Source organism: Pristiophorus japonicus, chromosome 1 (genome assembly GCF_044704955.1).
Source record: "Pristiophorus japonicus isolate sPriJap1 chromosome 1, sPriJap1.hap1, whole genome shotgun sequence".
Lineage (NCBI taxonomy): Eukaryota > Metazoa > Chordata > Chondrichthyes > Pristiophoridae > Pristiophorus > Pristiophorus japonicus.
Window position 1 is genome coordinate 19,236,736 of NC_091977.1, and position 23,871 is coordinate 19,260,606.

Sequence of the window (23,871 nt, forward strand, 5' to 3'; positions counted from 1 at the left end):
TGTAGAAGCAAGTCATCCTCAACTCCGAGGGACTGCCTATGAAGCAGGAGAAGAAGATATAAATACAAGCTGCTGTTGTTGTGGGCGACCCGGCCCCAGGTTGCCCAGGAAATGTAATGATCCCAGGGAATTGTCAAAGCAACAGTACCAGTATGCTGCACGTCACAGGAAAGTCAAAAGCCAAGTCACCCCAGGGTGCCAACATCTTAAGCCGCTGGTCATGAATGGCCTGGAAATAGTCTGGTCACCAACTCTCTCAGCTGGGGCAGGTGCATGGCTCACTTTTACTTTCCAAAACAAATTAACAAATTGCTAAAGTAACAATTGATATCTGGACGGGAATGAGAGTGAAAGTTATCGGCGTGAAGTTGTCTCACGATGTATTGGCCCCAGGAATGAAGGGCGAACAACTGCAACTCCCAAGGTCAATCAGCAGAGTTCACCTAAATCAGATACTGACCCAGATGCTAATTGTCTTCAAATAGGAAACGTTAGTGGCTATTGTCAGCAATTAATTTTACAGTCATCTTCGTTGTCTTTGGTTTGGGATTCACAATTTTATTTACAAGTCTAAGTTTATGCAACCTGTCCTAATAATTTAACCCTGTGAGCCCTGGTATCATTCTGGTGAATCTGCACTGCATCCCCTCCAAGGCCAATATATCCTTTCTATATAGATTTAAATACCCTCAGCCCCGTGAATACCCATTTGGATAAGTGGAAGCTCGTCAAAGAGACGTCACCGAAGAACAAACAAATCCCCTGCCAGCGGCTCGCGCTGTTGATGAATATTCGGGCATTTTGTTTGATGACCTTTGGAGATCAGGGAGCATTCATGTAGAATTTTCTTTCCAGGGTTTCACTGAACGCAGTAGTGACTGTGATAGAGAGGGTTGTACCAGGTCAGTGGACGGAGCAAGCGTGGCTGGCCATGAGTGAGTCACAGCACAACCTTTTACTCTGCACCACCCTTCACTCCACATCACACTTCATCCCGCCTCACCCTTCACCCCCCACCCGTCACCTCTCACCTCTCACCCCGCCTCACCCTTCACCCCCCACCCCTCACCCCCCACCTCTCAGCTCTCACCCAGCCTCACCCCTCACCCCTTCACCTTTCACCTCACCTCACCCTTCATCCCGCCTCACCCTTCTGAAGGAATTCAAAATTCACAAGAAACCCCATCTGTGTTTGGGCTCATTCGAAAGGAAATTTAATTTGGGACTATCTACCGAAATGTTTGGAACTCTAAAGTGCTTATGGAAGAAATTACAAACTTTAAGAGAATTTTGGATTTTAAAAGACAAACTCAGATGACACTTTGACTGACCACACTGTGTCATCAAGACAAGGAGAGAAACCAACGCGACAGTTGTAAACTAACTTCTCCAGCCTCGAAGTCCTGAAGTCCTGAAGTCCTGAAGGAAGGAAGAACATCACCATCGCGGTAGCGACCTAAGGGCAAGCAGACCCGCATCCAGCGAACCTCGAAATCGCGATCTACCGTTAACTATCAAAAGGATTGGTAAGCATAGTCCCTGCATGCCCTGGAGTCCAACCTAGCTAGAATTAGGTATTGGGAGGTGGAAGGTATAATTTTACTGCAACCCCCTTTGAATGTGTAGTGTATGGTACTTTATTAGAGTGATTATAAGTTTGACCTTGTACCTTTTCTTGTATTGTCCTTTATTGGAGTGATTGTAAGTTTGGCCTTGTATTTTCTTACCAGAGTAATAAGCCTGTATTACCTTGACTGTAATAAAAACAAAGTTCTTTGCATCAAACCAGTGTCCTTTGCACCTTTGTCACACCCCCCCAAATAAATCCAGAATCTAGAACCCAAGGGAGTGGGAGTTATTCGAACCGCTCAAGTTGGTCAGAAGGGAACCTGACCCCCTCATAGAGACCACCCCCCTTACACTTCACCCAGCCTCACCCTTCACCCAGCCTCACCCTTCACCCAGCCTCACCTTTCACCCAGCCTCACCCTTCACCCAGCCTCACCCTTCACCCAGCCTCACCCTTCACCCAGCCTCACCTTTCACCCAGCCTCACCCTTCACCCAGCCTCACCCTTCACCCAGCCTCACCTTTCACCCAGCCTCACCTTTCACCCAGCCTCACCCTTCACCCAGCCTCACCCTTCACCCAGCCTCACCCTTCACCCAGCCTCACCTTTCACCCAGCCTCACCCTTCACCCAGCCTCACCCTTCACCCAGCCTCACCCTTCACCCAGCCTCACCCACCACTCAGTCTCACCCTTCCCTCTGACCCTGTTTCCTGATTTGCACCCAAAGATGTGGCATTGCCGTGGAGCAAATGTCAGGAAAATTGGCCTTATCATGTTCTGAGCAACATGAATACAAATTATAATACACTTCAGAGAGTGAATGATTAAAATTGTGCCTTATTTAAATTACCTAATAGAGGTCTTTAATATTGTGGAAGGGTTTGATAGGATATACTTGTGGGGGTGTCCAAAACGATGTCAGACTTGCTGTCTAACAATTTATAGAGTTCAGTCTCGTGGAACAGACAGCTCGAGGCAGGGAGATCTTGCTTTCCCCTTATCGAGGTTACCTTTACCTCAAAATCAACAAGAGTGTTCAAGTAATCATCCAATAGCATCAATGCACATTCATTTCTGATTATAAACCTGCATAGATCTGTCCCGTGACAACATCAGAACACAAGAATTAGGAGCAGGAGTCTAATTCTTCTGCTCCACCATTTAATAAGATCATGGCCGATCTGATCTTGGGCTCAGTTCCACGTCCCTGCCCGCTCCCCATAACACTTCACTACATGCCATCTAACAGTTTATTTACTTTACACTCAAGCAATCATTGGCCAAAACTCACACGTGACTTAACACCGGCGGTGGACAAGTGCCCAGTATTGGTTGGCAACTGACCGAGTTGCACTCCCGGCTGCAGCCCTGTATTGTCTTTTCACTGTCCAATTATACCGAAACACTTGGCAACTGGCCCACTGCGTGAGTGTCCCAAACTCTACCAATAATGGTGGAATAATTGGTCTTCAGCTCCTTCTTATCAAAAGTCTGCACTTGGGTTTTTTTCCATCAATATTCCATTAATTAAAAATAAATGTGTAATGTTTAACTTCTGTAAGAGTTGTTTTTGCACAGTCTTATCAATCCGTGGGTTCCAAGGACAGTTACTTCACTTGTCTGAAGATGTTACTGGTTGAATAAACCTGTTTTCACAGACTTTCCCAGGACTCGTATGTGCGATAAAACATTTTCGCAGCTGCAACAGTTCTCTTGGCCTCGCAAGGTATACTGGGTTATAAGAATTTGGTCAATTTTTAAGTTCGGTCATGTTACAGCAGTTGCAGCAAAAATAAAGCAGAAAATGGTGTATTCTTACAACTAAGGGGTCATAAACATAAGATTGTCACCAATAAATCCAATAGAGAATTCAGGAGGAACTTCTTTACCCAGAGTGGTAAGAATGTGGAACTCGCTCCCACAGGGAGTGGTTGAGGTTAATAGCACAGATGCATTTAGGGGGAAGCTAGATAAACACATGAGGGAGAAAGGATGTGCTGATAGTGTGAGATAAAGAGGGGTGGGAGGAGGCTCGTGTGGAGCATAAACACCGGCACGAACCGAATGGCCAGTTTCTGTCTGTGGATTCAACATAATCTAAAAAGAAATCAAGGAAAGAGATGAAACCACCAGGCTAAAGGGTAGGTTTTTATTCTGAGAAACAATAATCCAAACATCTGAGATAATTATAAACGAACTGACAGTTTTCTGGTTTACATATTTCTGCAACAGGATTTATTGATATTGAAAAACTACTGTTAAGTACCAGATCTAAATGCAAGTCTCTTTATATGGATCTTCGCTCCATGAATGATGAATAACACTAAGCTGGTGGCAATGTGAGCTGTGAGGAGGACGCTAAGAGGCTGCAGAGTGACTTGGACAGGTTAGGTGAATGGGCAGATGCAGCATAATGTGGATAAATGTGAGGTTATCCACTTTGGGGGCAAAAACACGAAGGTAGAGTATTATCTGAATGGTGGCAGATTAGAAAAAGGGGAGGTGCAACGAGACCTGGGTGTCATGATTCATCAGTCATTGAAAGTTGGCATGCAGGTACAGCAGGCAGTGAAGAAGGCAAATGGTATGTTGGCCTTCATAGCTAGGGGATTTGAGTATAGGAGCAGGGAGGTCTTACTGCAGTTGTATAGGGCTTTGGTGAGGCCTCACCTGGAATATTGTGTTCAGTTTTGTTCTCCTAATCTGAGGAAGGACGTTCTTGCTATCGAGGGAGTGCAGCGAAGGTTCACCAGACTGATTCCCAGGATGGCAGGACTGACATATGAGGAGAGACTGGATCGACTGGGCCTGTATTCACTGGAGTTTAGAAGAATGAGAGGGGATTTCATAGAAACATACAAAATTCTGACGGGATTGGACAGGTTTGATGCAGAAAGAATGTTCCCGATGTTGGGGAAGTCCAGAATCAGGGGACACAATCCAAGGATAAGGGGTAAGCCATTTAGGACTGAGATGAGGAGAAACTTCTTCACTCAGAGAGTTGTTAACCTGTGGAATTCTCTACCGCAGAGAGATGTTGATGCCAGTTCATTGGATATATATTCAAGAGGGAGTTAGATATGGCCCTTATGGCTGCAGGGATCAAGGGGTATGGAGAGAAAGCAGGAAAGGGGTACTGAGGTGAATGATCAGCCATGATCTTATTGAATGGTGGTGCAGGCTCGAAGGGCCGAATGGCCTACTGATGCACCTATTTTCTATGTTTCTATGTTTCTATAAAATCCTTCCAGGATTTCCCTCCTTTGATTTAACTTCGGTAAGTGGAGTGTTTGCGTGTGGGCAGGGCAAATGTTCAACATTCATCCACCCTCCTTAAAGCTAGTGGAGCTGGAAAGAGATTTGGTCATTTTAGTCCATACATCATTAAAGTTACATGAGCAATGCCATGCAGCGATAGCTGGAGCAAATAGGGTGCTGGGTTCTATCCATTGGACAATTGAGTATAAGACGAGGCGTACTGTTGTGTCCTTGTACAAGACCTTAGTCAGGCCGCACTTGGAATACGGTGTCCAGTTTTGGTCTCCTCACATGGTGGGTGATATTGAGGCTCTGGAAAGGTCGTAGAGGAGGGCCACTGGACTAAATCCAAGTCTACAGACAACAGAAGGCACGGCCACCAATGGTTGAGCGATTATAAGCTGCGATGTTCAAGAGGGTAGAATTCGAGAAATGCAGACATCTTGTGGGGCTGGAGGAGATTACAGAGATAGGGAGTGGATAAATGTTTGTGTAAAGTCCTGTCCCCTCAGTACAGATTCACACGAGGCATGTAGTGAAGTCAAGGTCACTCTGGACCTGCACCTTTTATTTCACAGCTCTGGAATGCTGCACTTGCCTGAGACCTGTCCTTATATACCTGTCTCTTGCAAGTGCACCCCTGGTGGTAAGGTATGCTGGTGGTTACAGGTCATATCTTATTACAGTCATGTATAGCATGTTGGAATATATAATAATGTAAGATACATGACATTACCCTCCCCCAAGGTCTTATTGTCTTTATAAGTTCATCTCTCAGGTGGTCTACGCTCTCGCGTGGAGCGTCTGAGTTGTGGTTCAGTTATTTGCCTTGGTGTCTGTTTTTCTTTGGGTGTGTTTGCTGGTATCTCGCCTGGGCTGTCTGTTTCGATTGGTGTGATTGTTGTTGACTCGCCTGGGCTGTCTGTTGGGATTGCCCTTTCCTCAGGTTGTTCCCTCTGTCTGTCCACCAGGTGTAGTGTGAGTTCCACATTGTAGTCCGCCTCTGGTACGCAGTGTTGTTGGTAAATCTGTTTTTGACTTGGCCAACATGCCTCTGGCAGGTTTTGCCATTGTCCATTTGTACTACCAGTAGCCTGTTTCCTTCCTTGCCCGTTACTGTCCCTACAAGCCATTTGGGACCCCTGCCATAGTTTAGTACAAACACTTTGTCCCCTATCTCATTCCATCTCGCCCTCGAATTTCTGTCATGGTACTCAGTCAGCTTACGGCACTTTGCCTCAACGATTTCGTGCATGTCTGGGAGGATTAATAAGAGCCTTGTTTTTAAAGTCCTTTTCATCAACAGTTGCGCGGGGAGCGATCCCAGTCAGTGAGTGCGGACGAGATCTGTATGCCAACAGCAGTCGCGACAGGCGACCCTGCAGCGTGGGACCTTGGATTTTAAGCATGCCTTGTTTAATGATTTGCAGTGCTCTCTCCGCCTGGCTGTTGGAGGCCGGCTTGAACGGTGCCGTCTTGACGTGATTTATGCCGTGGTCAATTATAAAGTCTTGGAATTCTGCGCTGGTGAAGCACGGACTATTGTCACTGACTAATATGTCAGGGATTCCGTGCGTTGCAAACATGGTTGCGAGGCTCTCCACAGTGGTGGAGGTTGTGCTCGAGTTTAAAATGGTGCATTCGATCCACTTTGAAAATGCATCTACAACTACGAGGAACATTTTTCCCATGAATGGGCCCACATAGTCTACCTGCACCTGCGACCACGGTTTGGTAGGCCAGGGCCAGGGGCTCAGTGGAGCCTCCCTGGGGGCATTGCTGAGTTGGGCACAAATGGTGCACCTTCGGACGCAGAGCTCCAAGTCCGCGTCAATACCAGGCCACCAGACGTGGGATCTGGCTATGGCCTTCATGAGAACGATCCCCGGGTGCTCGCGGTGGAGCACCTGGACAAATGCCTCTCTGCCTCGCAGAGGCATGACTACTCGGCTGCCCCACATCAGGCAGTCTGCTTGTAGTGATAGCTCATGCATGCGCCTGTGAAAGGGTTTTAATTGCTCGGGGCAGGCATCGCGAGCCTCTGCCCAGTCACCGGTTAGGACACATCTTTTTACTAAGGATAACGTGGGGTCGCTGGCCGTCCAGGCTCTGATTTGGCGAGACGTCATGGGCGAACCTGTGGACTCAAAGGCATTGATTGCCATGACTATCTCACAGTCTTGTTCGTCAGACCCTTCCGTGGTCGCCAGGGGTAGCCTGCTGAGCGCGTCGGCACAGTTGTCTGTGCCTGGTCTGTGCCTTATGGTATAGTCGTAGGACGCCAGCATGAGTGCCCACCGTTGAATTCGCGCCGAGGCATTGGCATTTATTGCCTTGCTCTCGGATAGGAGGGATGTGAGGGGCTTGTGGTCGGTTTCTAACGCGAACCTGGCCCCGAAAAGGTATTGGTGCATCTTTTTGACACCGTACACGCACGCGAGCGCCTCCTTCTCTACAATTCCGTACCCGCGCTCCGCCCGCGAAAGTGACCTGGAGGCATAAGCTATGGGTTGTAATTTGCCCGCACTATTGACATGTTGCAAAACGCACCTGACCCCATACGCTGACGCATCGCATGTGAGAACTAGCTTTTTACCTGGGTCAAAGAAAGTCAAAACACTGTTGGAACACAGAAAGTTGCGTGCCTTATTGAATGCTCGTTCCTGGGCGTCCCCCCAAAACCAATCACACCCCTTCCTGAGTAGCATGTGGAGAGGCTCCAGCAGCGTGCTTAAGTTCTGCATAAAGTTCCCAAAGTAATTGAGTAGCCCGAGAAAGGTGCGCAGTTCTGAGACATTCCGGGGCCTGAGTGCCAGGCGAATTGCTTCTGTTTTGGACTCTGTTGGGCGGATTCCATCAGCGGCAATCCTTCTGCCCAAAAATTCAACCTCGGGTGCGAGAAACAGGCACTTGGATTTCTTGACTCATAGGCCTACCCGATCCAACCGCTTTAGTACTTCCTCCAAATTACAGAGATGGGAGTCAGTGTCCCTGATAAGTATGTCGTCTTGAAATACAACCGTCCCCGGGATGGACTTGAGCAGACTCTCCATGTTGCGCTGGAATATGGCAGCTGCCGACCTGATGCCGAATGGGCATCGATTGTACATGAAAAGGCCTCGATGTGTGTTGATGGTGGTGAGAAGCTTGGATTCCTCGGTCAATTCTTGCGGCATATACGCAGATGTGAGGTATAATTTTGAGAAAAGTTTACCTCTAGCCAACGTGGCAAATAAGTCCTCCGCTCTGGGCAGCGGGTACTGGTCCTGTAGGGAGACTCTGTTTATGGTCGATTTGTAGTCCCCACAGATTCATACGGATCCATCAGGCTTCATGACTGGGACGATGGGACTTGCCCAGTCGCTAAATTCCACAGGTGATATAATGCCTTCCCGCAGAAGCCTGTCTAGTTCATGTTCAATCTTTTCCCTCATCACATAGGGTACAGCTCTGGCCTTGTGATGGACCGGTCTAGCATCCTGTGTGATGTAGATTTTGACTTTGGCCCCTTTGAAAGTGCCCAACACCTGGCTGAAAGAGATGTTCAAATCGCTTTATAACTGTTGAGCAGGAGGTCAGTTCCTCTCATGACATGGCATGGACATCATCCCATTTCCAGTTTAGTTTTGCCAGCCAGCTTCTCCCCAGCAGTGCTGGGGGGTCTCCGGGGACAATCTACAGGGGAAGTCGGTTCACTGTCCCTTTGTGTGTGACAGAGAGCATGGTGCTGCCGAGGACTGGTACGATTTCTTTGGTATAGGTCCTTAGTTTGGTGTCAACCCTTGTGAGTTTTGGTCTGTCTCTTTTATGCGGCCACAGTTGTTCAAATTGTTGAGCGCCCATGAGAGATTGACTCGCTCCTGTATCCAGCTCCATGTTGACAGATATCCCGTTGAGTAGGACCCTCATTATTATAGGAGGCGTCCTGTTGTAGGAGCAGCGGCCATTGATCGTGTTGACCCGCTGTACATCGGTGTCCCGGGTACTGTCCCCACCGTCTTCTGGTCCGCTTTCCGACCCATCCGATTCGTATACCAGCCGAGCTGCTTTTTTTTTTGCACATGCGAGCCAAATGCCCTGTATATTCACAGTTCCTGCAAACAGCCTGCTGAAATCGACATTCTCTTGACGAGTGCCCACCCCCACACCTCCAGCACAAACTGCTTGCAAAGAATGAGCTGCGTCTGGCTGATCTCTGTTGAGCTTCTCTCAGTTTGTAGTTGATTGCTCGCATTGTGGGTTGATGAGGTGTGAACAGCCATTCCTGTGGCCCTTGATGGCTTCTGTTGCCACTGCTTGCTGTCGAAAGCCTGTTCTGCTGGTTTTGTCTGTGTGTGGGGGTAGCAGCTTTTCTAATGCTGTGAACTCCTTGTTCCATTATTTCGTTAGTTGTCGTACCTGCATTGTAAATCAACCTCGTTTCTTCTTCCCCTGCCAAGAATGTCTGTGCAACCAGTGCTGCTGCCTCTAAGGTCAGGTTCTTGGTCTCTATGAGCTTCCGGAATATGCCTGCGTGGCCTATTCCTTCAATGAAAAAGTCTCTCAGCATTTCTCTCCTCAGTTCATCGGAGAACTCACATAAACTAGCCAACCTCCGAAATTCCACCACGAAGTCGGGTATGCTCTGGCCCACACAGTGTCTGTAGTTGTAGAACCTGTGTCTGGCCATGTGTAGGCTGCTCACTGGCTTCAGGTGGTCTCTTACCAGTGTGCTCAATTCTTCAAACGACTTGCTTGCTGGTTTCTCAGGTGCCAACAGATCCTTCATTAAAGCGTATGTTTTCGAGCCACAGCTGGTCAAGAGATGAGCTGTTCTCTTGTCTGCCGTATTGTCGCCTAACCAGTCTTTGGTTACAAAGCTTTGCTGGAGCCTTTCTATAAAGTCCTCCCAATTGTCTCCCGCATTGTACTTTTCATCTGATCCGTTGTTCGCCATTCTGTGGATTCTGTAATCCCGTAACCCGTCGCCACTGTAAAGTCCTGTCCCCTCAGTACAGATTCACACGAGGCATGTAGTGAAGTCAAGGTCACTCTGGACCTGCACCTTTTATTTCACAGCTCTGGAATGCTGCACTTGCCTGAGACCTGTGCTTATATACCTGTCTCTTGCAAGTGCACCCCCGATGGTAAAGTATGCTGGTGGTTACAGGTCATATCTTATTACAGTCATGTATAGCATGTTGGAATACAGTTATATATAATAATGTAAGATACATGACAGTTTGAAAAGGAAAAACTTAAAAGAGAGTATAGGGAGAGGGCAGGGGAAGTGAAAGGATAAAGTCCCTCAAAGAGCCGGCACAGATATGATGGGCCAGATGGTCTCCTTACGCTGCAAGGTTCGATGGTTCCAGGTTAAAGAACGCTTTAAAATAGAGAATTTCTTACAACTCCACCAATATATACTATAAATATCCCTGATATCACCAGTGCTCTCTTTCTGACTTTAGTTCCTGCGAGAGAAAGACATACACAAGGTCTTGTCAGAAGCAGCCCAAAGGGCTTTGCACACAGTGAATGACCTGGAGCACAGTAACCATTGCTTGTAGACAGGTGCTGCAGTCTAACTTCCCCAGAGTGATGTTATTAGCTGTACTCCTGCCCCAACTTGCTGCTGTAGCTCCTGTGCAGTTGCTGAAACGCCAACACGACGGGGTCGTTTTCATTGTCGCACAGGTCTGTGAGGGAGGTGCTACAAAAACAGAGAGCAACAGGCCGTGAGTATTAGACATCAATGATCAAAGCAGGTGGCTTTTAGTGCTGGCGATTCAATGAAGAGTTTTAAGAAGATTAAGAATTAAGAGGAGTTGGCCATACGGCCACTCGAGCCTGCTCCGCCATTCAATAAGACAATTTTCTTTTTATTCATTCACAGGATGTGGGTGTTGCCGGCAAGAGCGGCATTTGTTGCCCATCCCTAATTGCCCTCGAGAAAGTTGTGGTGATCAACTTTATGCAACTGAGTGTCTCGCTGGGCCATTTCAGAAGGGCAGTTAATAGTCAACCACATTGCATGGGTCTGGAGTCACTTATAGGCCAGACCGGGTAAGGGCAGCAGATTTCCTTCCCTAATGGACATCAGTGAACCAGATGGGTTTTTACGACAATCCAGTAGTTTCATGGTCACCATTACCAGCTTTTTATTCCATGTTTATTTAACTGAATTTAAATTCCCCAGCTGCCGTGGTGGGATTTGAACTCACATCACTGGATCACTAGTCCAGGCCACTAAGCTACTGTGCCTGATCATGGCTGATCTTTGACCCCAATTCCACTTTCCTGCCCGATCCCCATATCCCTTCATTCCCCATGAGTCCAAAAATCGATCGCTCTCAGCCTTGAATATACTCAACGATTCAGCCTCCACAGCCCGCTGGGACTGAGAATTCCAAAGATTCACCTCCCTTTGTGTTGTGTATGGAGAAAGAGTCAGACTGAACACTGTGAGCTCAAAGTAAAGTGCGACATTAGTATTTTATTGCAGGTCTCCAGAGTGCCTCTCCAACCTGTGAAGCCTCCTTAAATACCTGTGCTCCCAAGGGATTATGGGATCCCTTAGGACTCCAGGGGATAAGCCCTCTGGTGGCTGTACAGAGTAAATACAAGTTTACATATATAACAAAACCCCCCCCTCCAAAGTCAATAGTGTAACTATTTACAATGTGAGTCGATCTGGGGCCCTTTTTGCCCTGGTTGATCGTCTCGGTGTGAAAGCTGGTGTTGTTGAATCATTTGTTGGGCCCGCTGGGCTGTTGTGCAGCTGGCCTTGCTGGGCTGCCTGGTGTGTTGGGCCCTGCTGTGCTGCTGTGGATGATGGGCTCTGCTTCGTGGTCAACCGTGGTGCCGGTTGTCACTGGTGTGTATGTTGGGGGATCAAAAAAGGTAGGGTCCAAAGTGGGTTGCTCAGAATAGTCCGTGAATCTGATTTTGATTTGGTCCAAGTGTTTCCGGTGAATGAGTCTATTTAAAAGTTTGACCAGAAACACCCAGCTCCCCTCTTTGGCCATGACAGTGCCCGGGAAGCCACTTGGGAGCTTGTCCATAATTTAATACAAATACAGGATCATTGATTTCAATCTCGCATGACACATTTGCGCTATCATGATATGCACTTTGTTAAAGCCGCCTGCTCTCTAACTGTTCATGTAGATCAGGGTGAATTAACGAGAGCCTTGTCTTAAGTGCTCTTTTCATGAGCAGTTCAGAAAGTGGGATCCCAGTGAGTGAGTGGGGTCTCGTGCAGTAGCTAATCAGGACTCGGGATAGGCGAGTCTGCAGTGAGCCTTCAGTTGCCCTCTTCAAGCCTTGCTTGATGGTTTGCACTGCTCTCTCTGCCTGCCCATGGGACGCTGGTTTAAACGGGGCAGATGTGACATGTTTGATCCCGTTATGGGTCATGAATTCTTTGAACTCAGCACTGGTAAAACATGACCCGTTGTCGCTCACCAGGACATCGGGTAGGCCGTATGTGGCAAACATGGCCCGCAGGCTTTCAGTAGTGGCAGCAGACATGCTATCTGACATTATCTCACATTGAATCTACTTGGAGTACGCATCTACAACCACAAGGAGCATTTTACCCAAGAACGGGCATTGGTCATGAAACCATACTTCGCAAACTTTTGATTGTAGAGACACCAACCTTGAGTAAGGCCATAGTGATAGCCCAGGCGTTCATTGCCACCAGTGACAATACGAAGCAAATCTCTCAGCACACAAGTGCTGCTACAAGTACTGTGAACAAAGTGATGTTGTTTTCGAATTGTAACATACAGGGCAGGTCACACATACCTGCAGCTGCACGTCCGCAGATATCTCAGAGTCCACCATCAAGGGTGATGAATGCAAGGCCATTAACACCTTGTTGGCGCTGCGGGGGTGATTATCGTTTCCTTTCATGCCGATTCAAAGAGTACGTTTGCAAGGGCTGTGGAACAATGGGACACCTCCAACGAGTGTGCAGGCGAGCTGCAAAGCCTGTTAAACCTGCAAACCACCATGTTGCAGAGGAGGACAGATCCACGGAGGATCATGACGAACCAGAGCCTCAGATCGAGGAGGCAGAGGTACATGGGGTGCACACATTCACCACGAATTGTCCCCCGATAATGCTGAATGTTGAACTAAATGGACTCCCAGTGTCAATGGAGCTGGACACGGGCATGAGCCAGTCCATCATACCCAAAAAGATTTTCAAAAGGTTGTGGTGCAACAATGCCTCAAGGCCAGTCTTAACTCCAATTCAGACGAAACTAAGAACTTACACGAAAGAACTGATTCCTGTCATCGGCAGTGCTGCCGTAAAGGTCTCCTATGATGGAGCGGTGCACAAGCTACCACTCTGGGTGGTACTGGGCGATGGTCCCACGCTGCTTGGCAGGAGCTGGCTGGGAAAGATACGCTGGAACTGGGACGACGTCCGAGTGCTATCGCCCGCTGACGACACTTCGAGTGCCCAGATCTTAAATAAAATTTCCTTCACTGTTTGAACAAGGCATCAGGAAATTCCAAGGAGCAGGAGTGCAGATCCATCTAATTCCGGGGGCGTGACCCATCCATCACAAGGCGAGAGCAGTACCGTACATGATGAAAGAAAAGGTAGAGATCGAGCTCGACTGCCTGCAAAAAAAGGGCATCATTTCACCGATCGAGTTCAGCAAATGAGCCAGTCCTGTCGTCCCAGTCCTCAAGGGAGACAGCACCGTCAGAATCTGTGGCGATTACAAAGTAACTATCAATCATTTCTCCCTGCAGTACCAATACCCACTACCAAAGACTGACGACGTATTTGCAACTCTGGCGAGAGGAAAGACATTCATGAAGCTGGATCTGACTTCAGCCTACATGACGCAGGACCTGGGGGAAATCATCGAAGGAACTCACCTGCATCAACACGCACAAGGGTCCTTTTGTTTATAACAGATGCCCATTTGGAATCCGATCAGTGACGGCGATATTCCAGAGAAACATGGAAAGTTAACTGAAGTCAGTCCCGCACACCATGGTCTTCCAGGACGAAATCTTCGTCACAGGTTGAAACACAGTCGAGCACCTACAGAACCTGGAGGAGGTTCTTAGTCGACTCAACCACGTGGGGCTCAGGTTATAATGCTCGAAGGGCGTTTTACTGGTGCCCGAATTGGATTTCTTGGGAAGGAAGATTGCGGCGGACGACATCAGGCCCACAACGCGAAGACGGAGGCAATCGAGAACGCACCGTGGCCACAGAACGTGACAGAGCTGCGGTCGTTTCTGGGACTCTTGAACTACTTTGGTAACTTCTTACCGGGTCTCAGCACACTGCTAGAACCACTGCATGTCTTACTACGAAAAGGGGGTGAATGGGTTTGGGGCAAAAGCCAAGAAAATGCCATTGTAAAAGCGAGAAAATCATTATGCTCCAACAAATTGCTTGTGTTGTATGATCCATGTAAGCGTTTGGTACTAGCATATGATGCGTCGTCATATGGCGTCGGGTGTGTATTGCAACAAGCTAATGGTTTCGGAAAACTGCAACCGGTTGCTTATGCATCCAGGAGTCTGTCTAAGGCTGAGAGAGCCTACAGCATGATTGAGAAAGAAGCGTTAGCCTGTGTCTAGGGGTAAAGAAAATGCATCAATACCTGTTTGGGCTAAAATTCGAATTGGAAACTGACCACAAGCCACTTATATCCCTGTTTTCCGAGAGTAAAGGGATAAATACCAACACATCGGCCCGCATCCAGAGATGGGCGCTCACAATGTCATGATGTAAGCCATCCGCCACAGGCCAGGTACAGAAAACTGTGCCGATGCTCTCAGTAGGCTGCCATTGCCCTCGAGGGTGGAAATGGCACAGCCCGCAGATCTAGCCATGGTTATGGAAGCATTTGAGAGTGAGCAATCACCCGTTACTGCCCAGCAGATCAAAACCTGGACAAGCCAGGACCCCTTATTATCTCTAGCCAAAAGCTGTTTGCTGGGAGCTGGTCCAGTGTCCCAGTGGAAATGCAGGAAGAGATAAAGCCGTTCCATGGGCGCAAAGATGAAATGTCTATACAGGCAGACTGCCTTCTGTGGGACAATCGAGTAGTGGTCCCCAAGAAGGGCAGAGACACCTTCATCAATGACCTCCACAATACCCACCCAGGCATCGTAATGATGAAAGCGATAGCCAGATCCCACGTGCGGTGGCCCGGTATCGAGGCGGACTTAGAGTTCTGCGTTCACAGATGTAATACATGCTCGCAGTTAAGCAATGCACCCAGAGAGGCGCCGCTAAGCTTATGGTCTAGGGTTGGTACACATCGACTATTGGTTGCACTGATACCAAGGTTTGAAGTTCTGCAGAGACTTCTCCTGGCCCTTTGTGTAACTTCGGTGGGAGAGTCACAGAAATCCTGGTGTGGCGACGTGTATCTTCGGGGTTTCTGTCGGTCCTCCGCTGCAGATGATGGTCAATTGGGAGAGCCCCCTGCGGATATTCTACCTGTTATATATACAGACTATAGATATACTCTCTGTGTAGTCACTGTATAGTTGCATAAGATGGAGACTTGTTTACCTGATGTACTATCAATAAGGTTTATAAGAACATAAGAACATAAGAATTATGAACAGGAGTAGGCCATCTAGCCCCTCGAGCCTGCTCCGCCATTCAATAAGATCATGGCTGATCTGGCCGTGGACTCAGCTCCACTTACCCGCCCGCTCCCCGTAACCCTTAATTCCCTTACTGGTTAAAATCGATCTATCTGTAACTTGAATACATTCAATGAGCTAGCCTCAACTGCTTCCTTGGGCAGAGAATTCCACAGATTCACAACCCTCTGGGAGAAGAAATTCCTTCTCAACTCTGTTTTAAATTGGCTCCCCCGTATTTTGAGGCTGTGCCCCCTAGTTCTAGTCTCCCCGACCAGTGGAAACAACCTCTCTGCCTCTATCTTGTCTATCACTTTCATTATTTTAAATGTTTCTATAAGATCACCCCTCATCCTTCTGAACTCCAACGAGTAAAGACCCAGTCTACTCAATCTATCATCATAAGGTAACCCCCTCATCTCCAGAATCAGCCTAGTGAATCGTCTCAGTACCCCCTCCAAAGCTAGTATATCCTTCCTTAAGTAAGGTGACCAAAACTGTACGCAGTACTCCAGGTGCGGCCTCACCAATACCCTGTACAGTTGCAGCAGGACCTCCCTGCTTTTGTACTCCATCCCTCTCGCACTGAAGGCCAACATTCCATTCGCCTTCCTGATTACCTGCTGCACCTGCAAACTAACTTTTTGGGATTCATGCACAAGGACCCCCAGGTCCCTCTGCACCGCAGCATGTTGTAATTTCTCCCCATTCAAATAATATTCCGTTTTACTGTTTTTTTTTCCAAGGTGGATGACCTCACATTTTCCGACATTGTATTCCATTTGCCAAACCTTAGCCAATTCGCTTAACCTATCTAAATCTCTTTGCAGCCTCTCTGTGTCTTCCACACAACCCGCTTTCCCACTAATCTTTGTGTCATCTGCAAATTTTGTTACACTACACTCTGTCCCCTCTTCCAGATCATCTATGTATATTGTAAACAGTTGTGGTCCCAGCACCGATCCCTCTGGCACACCACTAACCACCGATTTCCAACCCAAAAAGGACGCATTTATCCCGACTCTCTGCTTTCTGTTCGCCCCCCAATTCTCGATCCATGCTAATACATTTCCTCTGACTCCGCGTACCTTTACCTTCTGCAGTAACCTTTTGTGCGGCACCTTATCGAATGCCTTTTGGAAATCTAAATACACCGCATCCATCGGGACACCTCTATCCACCATGCTCGTTATATCCTCAAAGAATTCCAGTAAGTTAGTTAAACATGATTTCCCCTTCATGAATCCATGTTGCATCTGCTTGATTGCACTATTCCTATCTAGATGTCCCGCTATTTCTTCCTTAATGATAGCTTCAAGCATTTTCCCCACTACAGATGTTAAACTAACCGGCCTATAGTTACCTGTCTTTTGTCTGCCCCCATTTTTAAACAGAGGCGTTACATTAGCTGCTTTCCAATCCGATGGTACCTCCCCAGAGTCCAGAGAATTTTGGTAGATTATAACGAATGCATCTGCTATAACTTCCGCCATCTCTTTTAATACCCTGGGATGCATTTCATCATGACCAGGGGACTTGTCTATCTTGAGTCCCATTAGCCTGTCCAGCACTACCCCTCTAGTGATAGTGATTATCTCAAGGTCCTCCCTTCCCACATTCCTGTGACCAGCAATTTTTGGCATAGTTTTTGTGTCATCTATGTGAAGACCGAAGCAAAATAATTGTTTAAGGTCTCAGCCATTTCCACATTTCCCATTATTAAATCCCACTTCTCATCTTCTCAGGGACCAACATTTACTTTAGTCACTCTTTTCCGTTTTATATATCGGTAAAAACTTTTACTATCTGTTTTTATGTTTTGCGCAAGTTTACTTTCGTAATCTATCTTTCCTTTCTTTATTGCTTTCTTAGTCATTCTTTGCTGTCGTTTAAAATTTTCCCAATCTTCTAGTTTCCGTCTAACCTTGGCCACCTTATACGCATTGGTTTTTAATTTGATACTCTCCTTTATTTCCTTGCTTATCCATGGCTGGTAATCCCTTCTCTTACCGCCCTTCTTTTTCACTGGAATATATTTTTGTTGAGCATTATGAAAGAGCTCCTTAAAAGTCCTCCACTGTTCCTCAATTGTGCCACCGATTAGTCTGTGTTTCCAGTCTACTTTAGCCAACTCTGTCCTCATCCCACTATAGTCCTCTTTGTTTAAGCATAGTAAGCTCGTTTGAGACACTACTTCCTCACCCTCAATCTGTATTACAAATTCAACCATACTGTGATCACTCATTCCGAGAGGATCTTTTACTAAGATATCGTTTATTATTCCTGTCTCATTACACAGGACCAGATCTAAGATAGCTTGCTCCCTTGTAGGTTCTGTAACATACTGTTCTTATAAACAATCCTGTATGCATTCTATGAATTCCTCCTCCAGGCTACCCCATGCGATTTGATTTGACCAATCGATATGTAGGTTAAAATCCCCCATGATTACTGCCGTTCCTTTTTCACATGCCTCCATTATTCCCTTGATTATTGTCCACCCCACCGTGAAGTTATTATTTGGGGGCCTATAAGCTGCACCCACCAGTGACTTTTTCCCCTTACTATCTCTAATCTCCACCCACAATGATTCAACATTTTGTTCATTAGAGCCAATATCATCTCTCACAACTGCCCTGATATCATCCTTTATTAACAGAGCTACCCCACCTCCTTTCCCTTCTTGTCTATCTTTCTGAATTGTCAGATACCCCTGTATGTTTAATTCTCAGTCTTGGCCACCCTGCAACCACGTTTCTGTAATGGCCACCAAATCATACCCATTTGTATTGATTTGTGTCGTCAACTCATTTACTTTATTTCGAATGCTGCGTGCGTTCAGGTAGAGTGTTTTAATACTAGTTTTTAAACCATGACTTTTAGTTTTGACCCCTCCTGCAGCTCCTTTATATTCATACATATTGTCCCTTCCTATCACCTTGTGGTTTACACTTACCCCAGTGCTACTCTGCTCTGTTGCCTCCTGCCTTTTGCATTCTTTCTTAGGTCCTGTTCATCTGAGCTCTCGCCCACTCTAACTAGCTCAGAGCCCTCTCCTGGGTTCCGAATGCTCCTCGCATTGAGGCACCGAGCTTTCAGGCTTGCCTTTTTATTACACTTTGACCCTTTAGAATTTTGCTGTACAGTGGCCCTTTTTGTTTTTTGCCTTGGGTTTCTCTGCCCTCCACTTTTACTCATCTCCTTTCTGTCTTTTGCTTCTGTCTCCATTTTGTTTCCCTCTGTCTCCCTGTATTGGTTCCCATCCCCCTGCCATATTGGTTTAATTCCTCCCCAACAGCACTGGCAAACACTCCCCCTTGGACATTGGTTCCGGTTCTGCCGGAATATTGTATATAGTACATGCTGGCACCACTTGAGGGTGCAATTGGTGGAGACCGGGTTTCCTGCCCTGGTGGCAGGGGCTGTATAAAAGGGTAGCCACCATCCAGCTGCTTCACTCTGCAGTTACGATTAAAGGACCAAGGTCACTACAGTATGAGTACAATACATTGTGTCGTGTAGTCACTCAGAAGTACATTACAAATACAACACTACCTGCAGTGTGAATTTGGTCAATTGAGAGAGCTCCCTGTGGATATTCTACCTGTAGTGTGAATTCACCCAGTGTTACACATTCTACTGAAACTTCTCAGACCTCAGCCTGAGGCCCTGCCTCTTTTTCAGCCTCAGGCCCTGTCTCTGTCTCAGCCTCAGGCCCTGTCTCAGCATTAGCCTCAGGCCCAGCATCTGCCCCAGCCTCTGCCCATGCCCCTGCCTCAAGCCCTGCCTCTGCCTCAGGCCCTGTCTCAGCCTCAGCCTCAGGGCCTGTTTCAGCATTAGCCTCAGGCCCAGCATCTGCCCCTGCCTCTGTCCATGCCCCTGCCTCAAGCCCTGCCTCTGCATCTGCGTCAACCTTTGCCTCAGGCCCTGACTAGTGCCCTCTCCCGTGCAGTCCCTGGGGCCCTTGCCTCTTTCCGTGCTTGGGGCCTCTTCTCCTGCCTGGACCCTCAGCTTTTGCCTCGAGCTTCATTCTAATTAGAGAAGGTATTGGTTGACCTTTTTCTTGAACCACTGCAGTCATTGGTTGCAGCAGCTGAGTGGCTCATTAGGCCCCTTAGAGGACAGTTAAACATCAATTAGATACAACTTCTTTTGGCAGAGCGGGGAGACGGTCTGAAATAAAATGGCCGGGGTGTCGGTGTCGATAGAGTTGAAAGTGTAATGGTGATTTGGATGGATATTTAAGGAAGTGGTTGATTGAGAGGTGTTAGATTTGTGGGAAACTTCCCAGTAGACTATAAAGGCTCTTAAGATGATTAAAGGAGTAGATAGAGAGAAACTATTTCCTCTGGTGGGGGGAGGGTTTGTGAGGGTGGGGGAAGGGTGTGGGACTGCGTGCATTGTGGTGGGGGGAGGGGGACTGAACATCTGTCAACGAGCCCCAAATCACTTTAAGAAATCTTTTTGTGGCTGTTTTGCAAATCGTTGGGGTGCTCAACGCCTGCCACGCAAGTGACATCGTCCCATGGGATTTGCGGTTAAAGGGCCGTGACGTCAGGACAGACTTGTAGGATTGTCAGCTGGTGATGTTGGTGCTATTCCAAGTGTCCCATTATACGGATAAAACATTTATCACCACTAACGTTCTGGCACAAATTTAACAATGGTCTGTTAATGGCTCCTAATTTATTTGTGGCTGTTTTTCAGTAGGGCGAGGGGGAGGGGGTGGGAGGTGGGTGTGTGTAGGTGGTGGGAGGCGTGAGGGTGTGAGGGGGGGAATGGGGAGGAGGAGTGGAGGGGGAGGGGGTGGGTGTAGTGGGGAGGGGGTGTGTGGGTGATGGGAGTGGGGGGGGTGGGGCTGTTTGGGAGAGGGTGTTGGGGTGTGAGGGGGGGAATGGGGGGAGAGTGGGGGGGGAGGGGGTGTGGGGCGGGGGTTGGGGGAGAGGATGTGGCAGTGAGGGAGGGGGAGGGATGGGGATGGTGTGAGGGTGGGGAGGATGGGAGAGGGGATGTGTGGGGGGGGGAGGTGGTGTGGGAATGTGCGGGGGGAGGGGGAAGTGGGTGTTGGGAGCATGGGGGGGGGCACGGGGCTGTGGGGAGCGTGAGTGTGTTGGGGGAGAGGGGGTGTGGGGGGAAAGGTGGGGGAGGGGATGTGGCGGTGAGGGAGGGGGAGGGGAGGATGGGGGAGGGGATGTGGGGGGGAGGGAGGGGGAGGTGGTGTGGGAGTGTGTCGGGGGGAGGGGGCAAGGGGATGTTGGGAGCATGGGGGGCAAGCAGAGCGTGAGTGTGTTGGGGGGAGGAGGTGTATGGGAGCGTGGGAGGAAAGGGGGTGTGAAGAACATGAGGGTGTAAGTGGTGTTGGGGGGGGAACAGGGTGTGGGAAGGGTGTGGGGTGTTGGGGGTAGGCGGGCTGGGGGTGTAGGGGGGAGGAGGCAGGGGGCATTGTGGGAAGAGTGGTGGTTGGGAGGGTGGGGCTGAGGAGGTGGTGGAGTGTGGGGGAGAGAATGTGGGGAGAGGGTGAAGGTGTGTCTGGGGGGGAGGAAGGGGGGTAGAGGGTGGGGGGAGGTTGGGGGGTGTGTGTGGAGAGCGTTTAGGGGGAGTGGGGCGGCCGGGGGGGGGAGGGGATCTGGGGGCGGTGGGGGTTGCTGGGCAGTACAGAACAATGGGGCTTAATCTTAAAATTAAAGCTAGGCCGTTCAGGGGTGATGTCAGGAAGCACGTCTTCACACAAAGGATTGTTGGAATCTGGAACTCTCTCCCCAAAAAGCTGTTTAGGCTGGGAGGGGAGGGCGGGGTGTCAATTGCAGATTGATAGAATTTTGTTGGGCGAGGGTATTCAGGGCTATAGAACCATGGCGCTGAGGTACAAATCCACAATGATCTAATTGAGTGGGCAGAACAGGCTCGAGGGGCTGAATGGCCTCCTCCTGCTCCTTCTGTTCCTATGTTTCGTAGTCCTGTACCTTTCTTGCAGGTCAGCAATTAAATAAAATTAATTAAAATACAACAAGGAATCAGCGTTAATTGAAAAACAAATGAAATTTTACCTGATTGCAGCAATTACCAATGAGAAATCTTTGACCAGATAGAAGGCCTCTCCTCTACTTAGCCTAATGGATCAAAGACGGAATATGGTATAAATTCACTGTTGATAAAAGCAACAATAACTAATATTTGTACAGCACTTTTAACATAGTAAAATGTTCCATGGCGCTTATCAAACAAAGTTCGACACTGAGCCACATACAGCAGTATTAGGACAGGTGACCAAAAACCTGATTAAAGAGGTAGGTTTTAAGGAGCGGAGGAGAGAGAGAGGTGGAGAGGTTCAGGGAGGGAATTCCAGAGCTTAGGGCCCAGGCAGCTGAAGGCACGGCCACCGACGGTGGAGCGATGAAAAGCGGGAATGTACAAGAGGCCAGAATTGGAGGAGCAGAGTGATTTCAGAGGGTTGTGAGGCTGGAGGAGGTGACAGAGTAAGGGAGGGACGAGGCCATGGAGGGATTTGAAACCAAGGATGAGAATTTTAAAACCGAGGCGTTGCCTGACTGGGAGCCCACGTAGGTCAGCGAGCACAGGGGTGATGGGTGAGCGGGACTTGGTGCGAGTTAGGACACGGGGCAGCCGAGTTTTGGGTGAGCTCACGTTTACGAAGGGTGCAAGATGGGCAGTCAGCCAGGAGTGCGTGGAATAGGTAAGTCTAGAGGTAAGGAAGGCATGGGTGAGGGCTTCAGCAGCGGATGAGCTGAGGCAGGGGTGGAGACGGAAATGGACATTTTTCAGCGATTGAGATATTAAACTGCACGATAAAAACCCAGTCAGACGACCGTTCCTCACCCATTGTCCAAATACAAAGTGCTTAAGCTGCCGTGTTTGTAGAAGTCGAGTGCGTAGGCATTAAGCGGCATCCGTCTGCCTTGCCTGTCGAAGCACTTCAAGCGCAGAACGGGGATGTTGTTAATATGAATTCCAAGTGTGCGGAAAATAATCTGGAAATGACAAAAAGTAATTGCGTGAGTACAGGGTCCGGTACGTTGGCCATCGCTAACTTTTTGTTTTAATTTAAATTTCCAATTAGGATGATTGATGCCATCATCATTAAAGAGTGAGCAAGGGCCCCCTTTGTAAGGGGCACAAACAATCATCTGTCAGTTAGAAATAATTGAAAGGAAACTTATCGACTTAACTTAAAATGTGGTTCCGGATGTTGTCGATGCACTCACTTCCTCCGGTGCATACCAGTCATGGAAAGCCTCAAGTGTACCACCGGCACCGCGCGATCCCTCCCCAGGGACACCCGCTTACCACTGCTGGCACCCAAGGAGGGGAGGGGACCAGAGGGGAGGGGCGGGGAGAGAGGAGGGGAGAGGAGGGGAGGGGAGTGGAGTGGAGGGATGGGAGAGGAAGGGAGAGGAGTGGTGGAGCGGGGAGGGGAGGAGAGGGGAAGGGAGAGAGCATAAGAAATAGGAGCAGGAGTAGGCCATACGGCCCCTCGAGAGAAGGGAAGAGGAGTGGGGAGTGGAGGGGAAAGGAGGGGAGGGGCGGGGCGGGAGAGGAGGGGAGGGGAGTGGAGGAAAGGGGAGGGGAATGGAGGGGAATGGAGGAGAGGGGAAGGGAGGGGAGGAGAGAGACCAGTCAGCCTAACCTCAGTGGTGGGGAAATTATTGGAAAAAATCCTGAGGGACAGATAAATCTTCATTTGGAAAGACACGGATTAATCAGGGACAGTCAGCATGGATTTGTTAAGGGAAGGTCGTGTCTGACTAACTTGATTTAATGTTTCAAGGAGGTAACCAAGAGGGTCGATGTAGATTTTAGCAAAGCTTTTGATAAGGTCCCACATGGCAGACTGGTCATGAAAGTAATAGCCTATGGGATCCAGGGCAAAGTGGCAAGTTGGATCCAAAATTGGCTCAGAGGCAGGAAGCAAAGGGTAACGGTTGATGGATGTTTTTGTGACTGGAAAGCTGTATCCAGTGGGGTTCCGCAAAGGCTCAGTGCTGGGTCCCTTACTTTTTGTGGTATGTATCAATGACTTGGACTTGAATGTTGGGAGTATGATTAAGAAGTTTGCAGATGATACTAAAATAGGCTGTGTGGTTGATAATGAAGAAGAAAGCTACAGACTGCAAGAAGATATCAATGTACTGCTCAGGCGGGCAGAACAGTGGCAAATGGAATTCAATCCAGATAACTGTGAGGTAATGCATTTGGGGAGGTCGAACAAGGCAAAGGAATACACATTAAATGGTACAACACTGAAAAGTGTAAAGGAACAAAAGGACCTTGGAGTGCAGGTCCACAGATCCCTGAAGGTAGCAGGCCAGGTTGATAAGGTGGTTAAGAAGGCATATGGAATACTTGCCTTTATTAATCAAGGCATGGAATACAAGAGCAAGGAGGTTATGCTTGAACTGTATAA

General features: G+C 48.4%; 1 protein-coding gene across 1 annotated transcript in view; it reads right to left on the reverse strand.

Annotated features, from left to right (window-relative positions):
- Positions 1-9,856: 9,856 nt before the first annotated feature.
- Positions 9,857-23,871, reverse strand: part of LOC139262770 (probable ATP-dependent RNA helicase DDX60) — a 191,529-nt gene continuing 177,514 nt past the window's right edge. The window contains exons 35-37 of the mRNA XM_070877924.1: positions 22,287-22,438; positions 21,497-21,559; positions 9,857-10,521 (exon numbers count right to left, since the gene is read on the reverse strand). Of these exons, the coding sequence (XP_070734025.1) occupies positions 10,416-10,521; positions 21,497-21,559; positions 22,287-22,438 (321 nt within the window). The 3' untranslated portion in view covers positions 9,857-10,415. The remainder of the gene's footprint in view (positions 10,522-21,496; positions 21,560-22,286; positions 22,439-23,871) is intronic.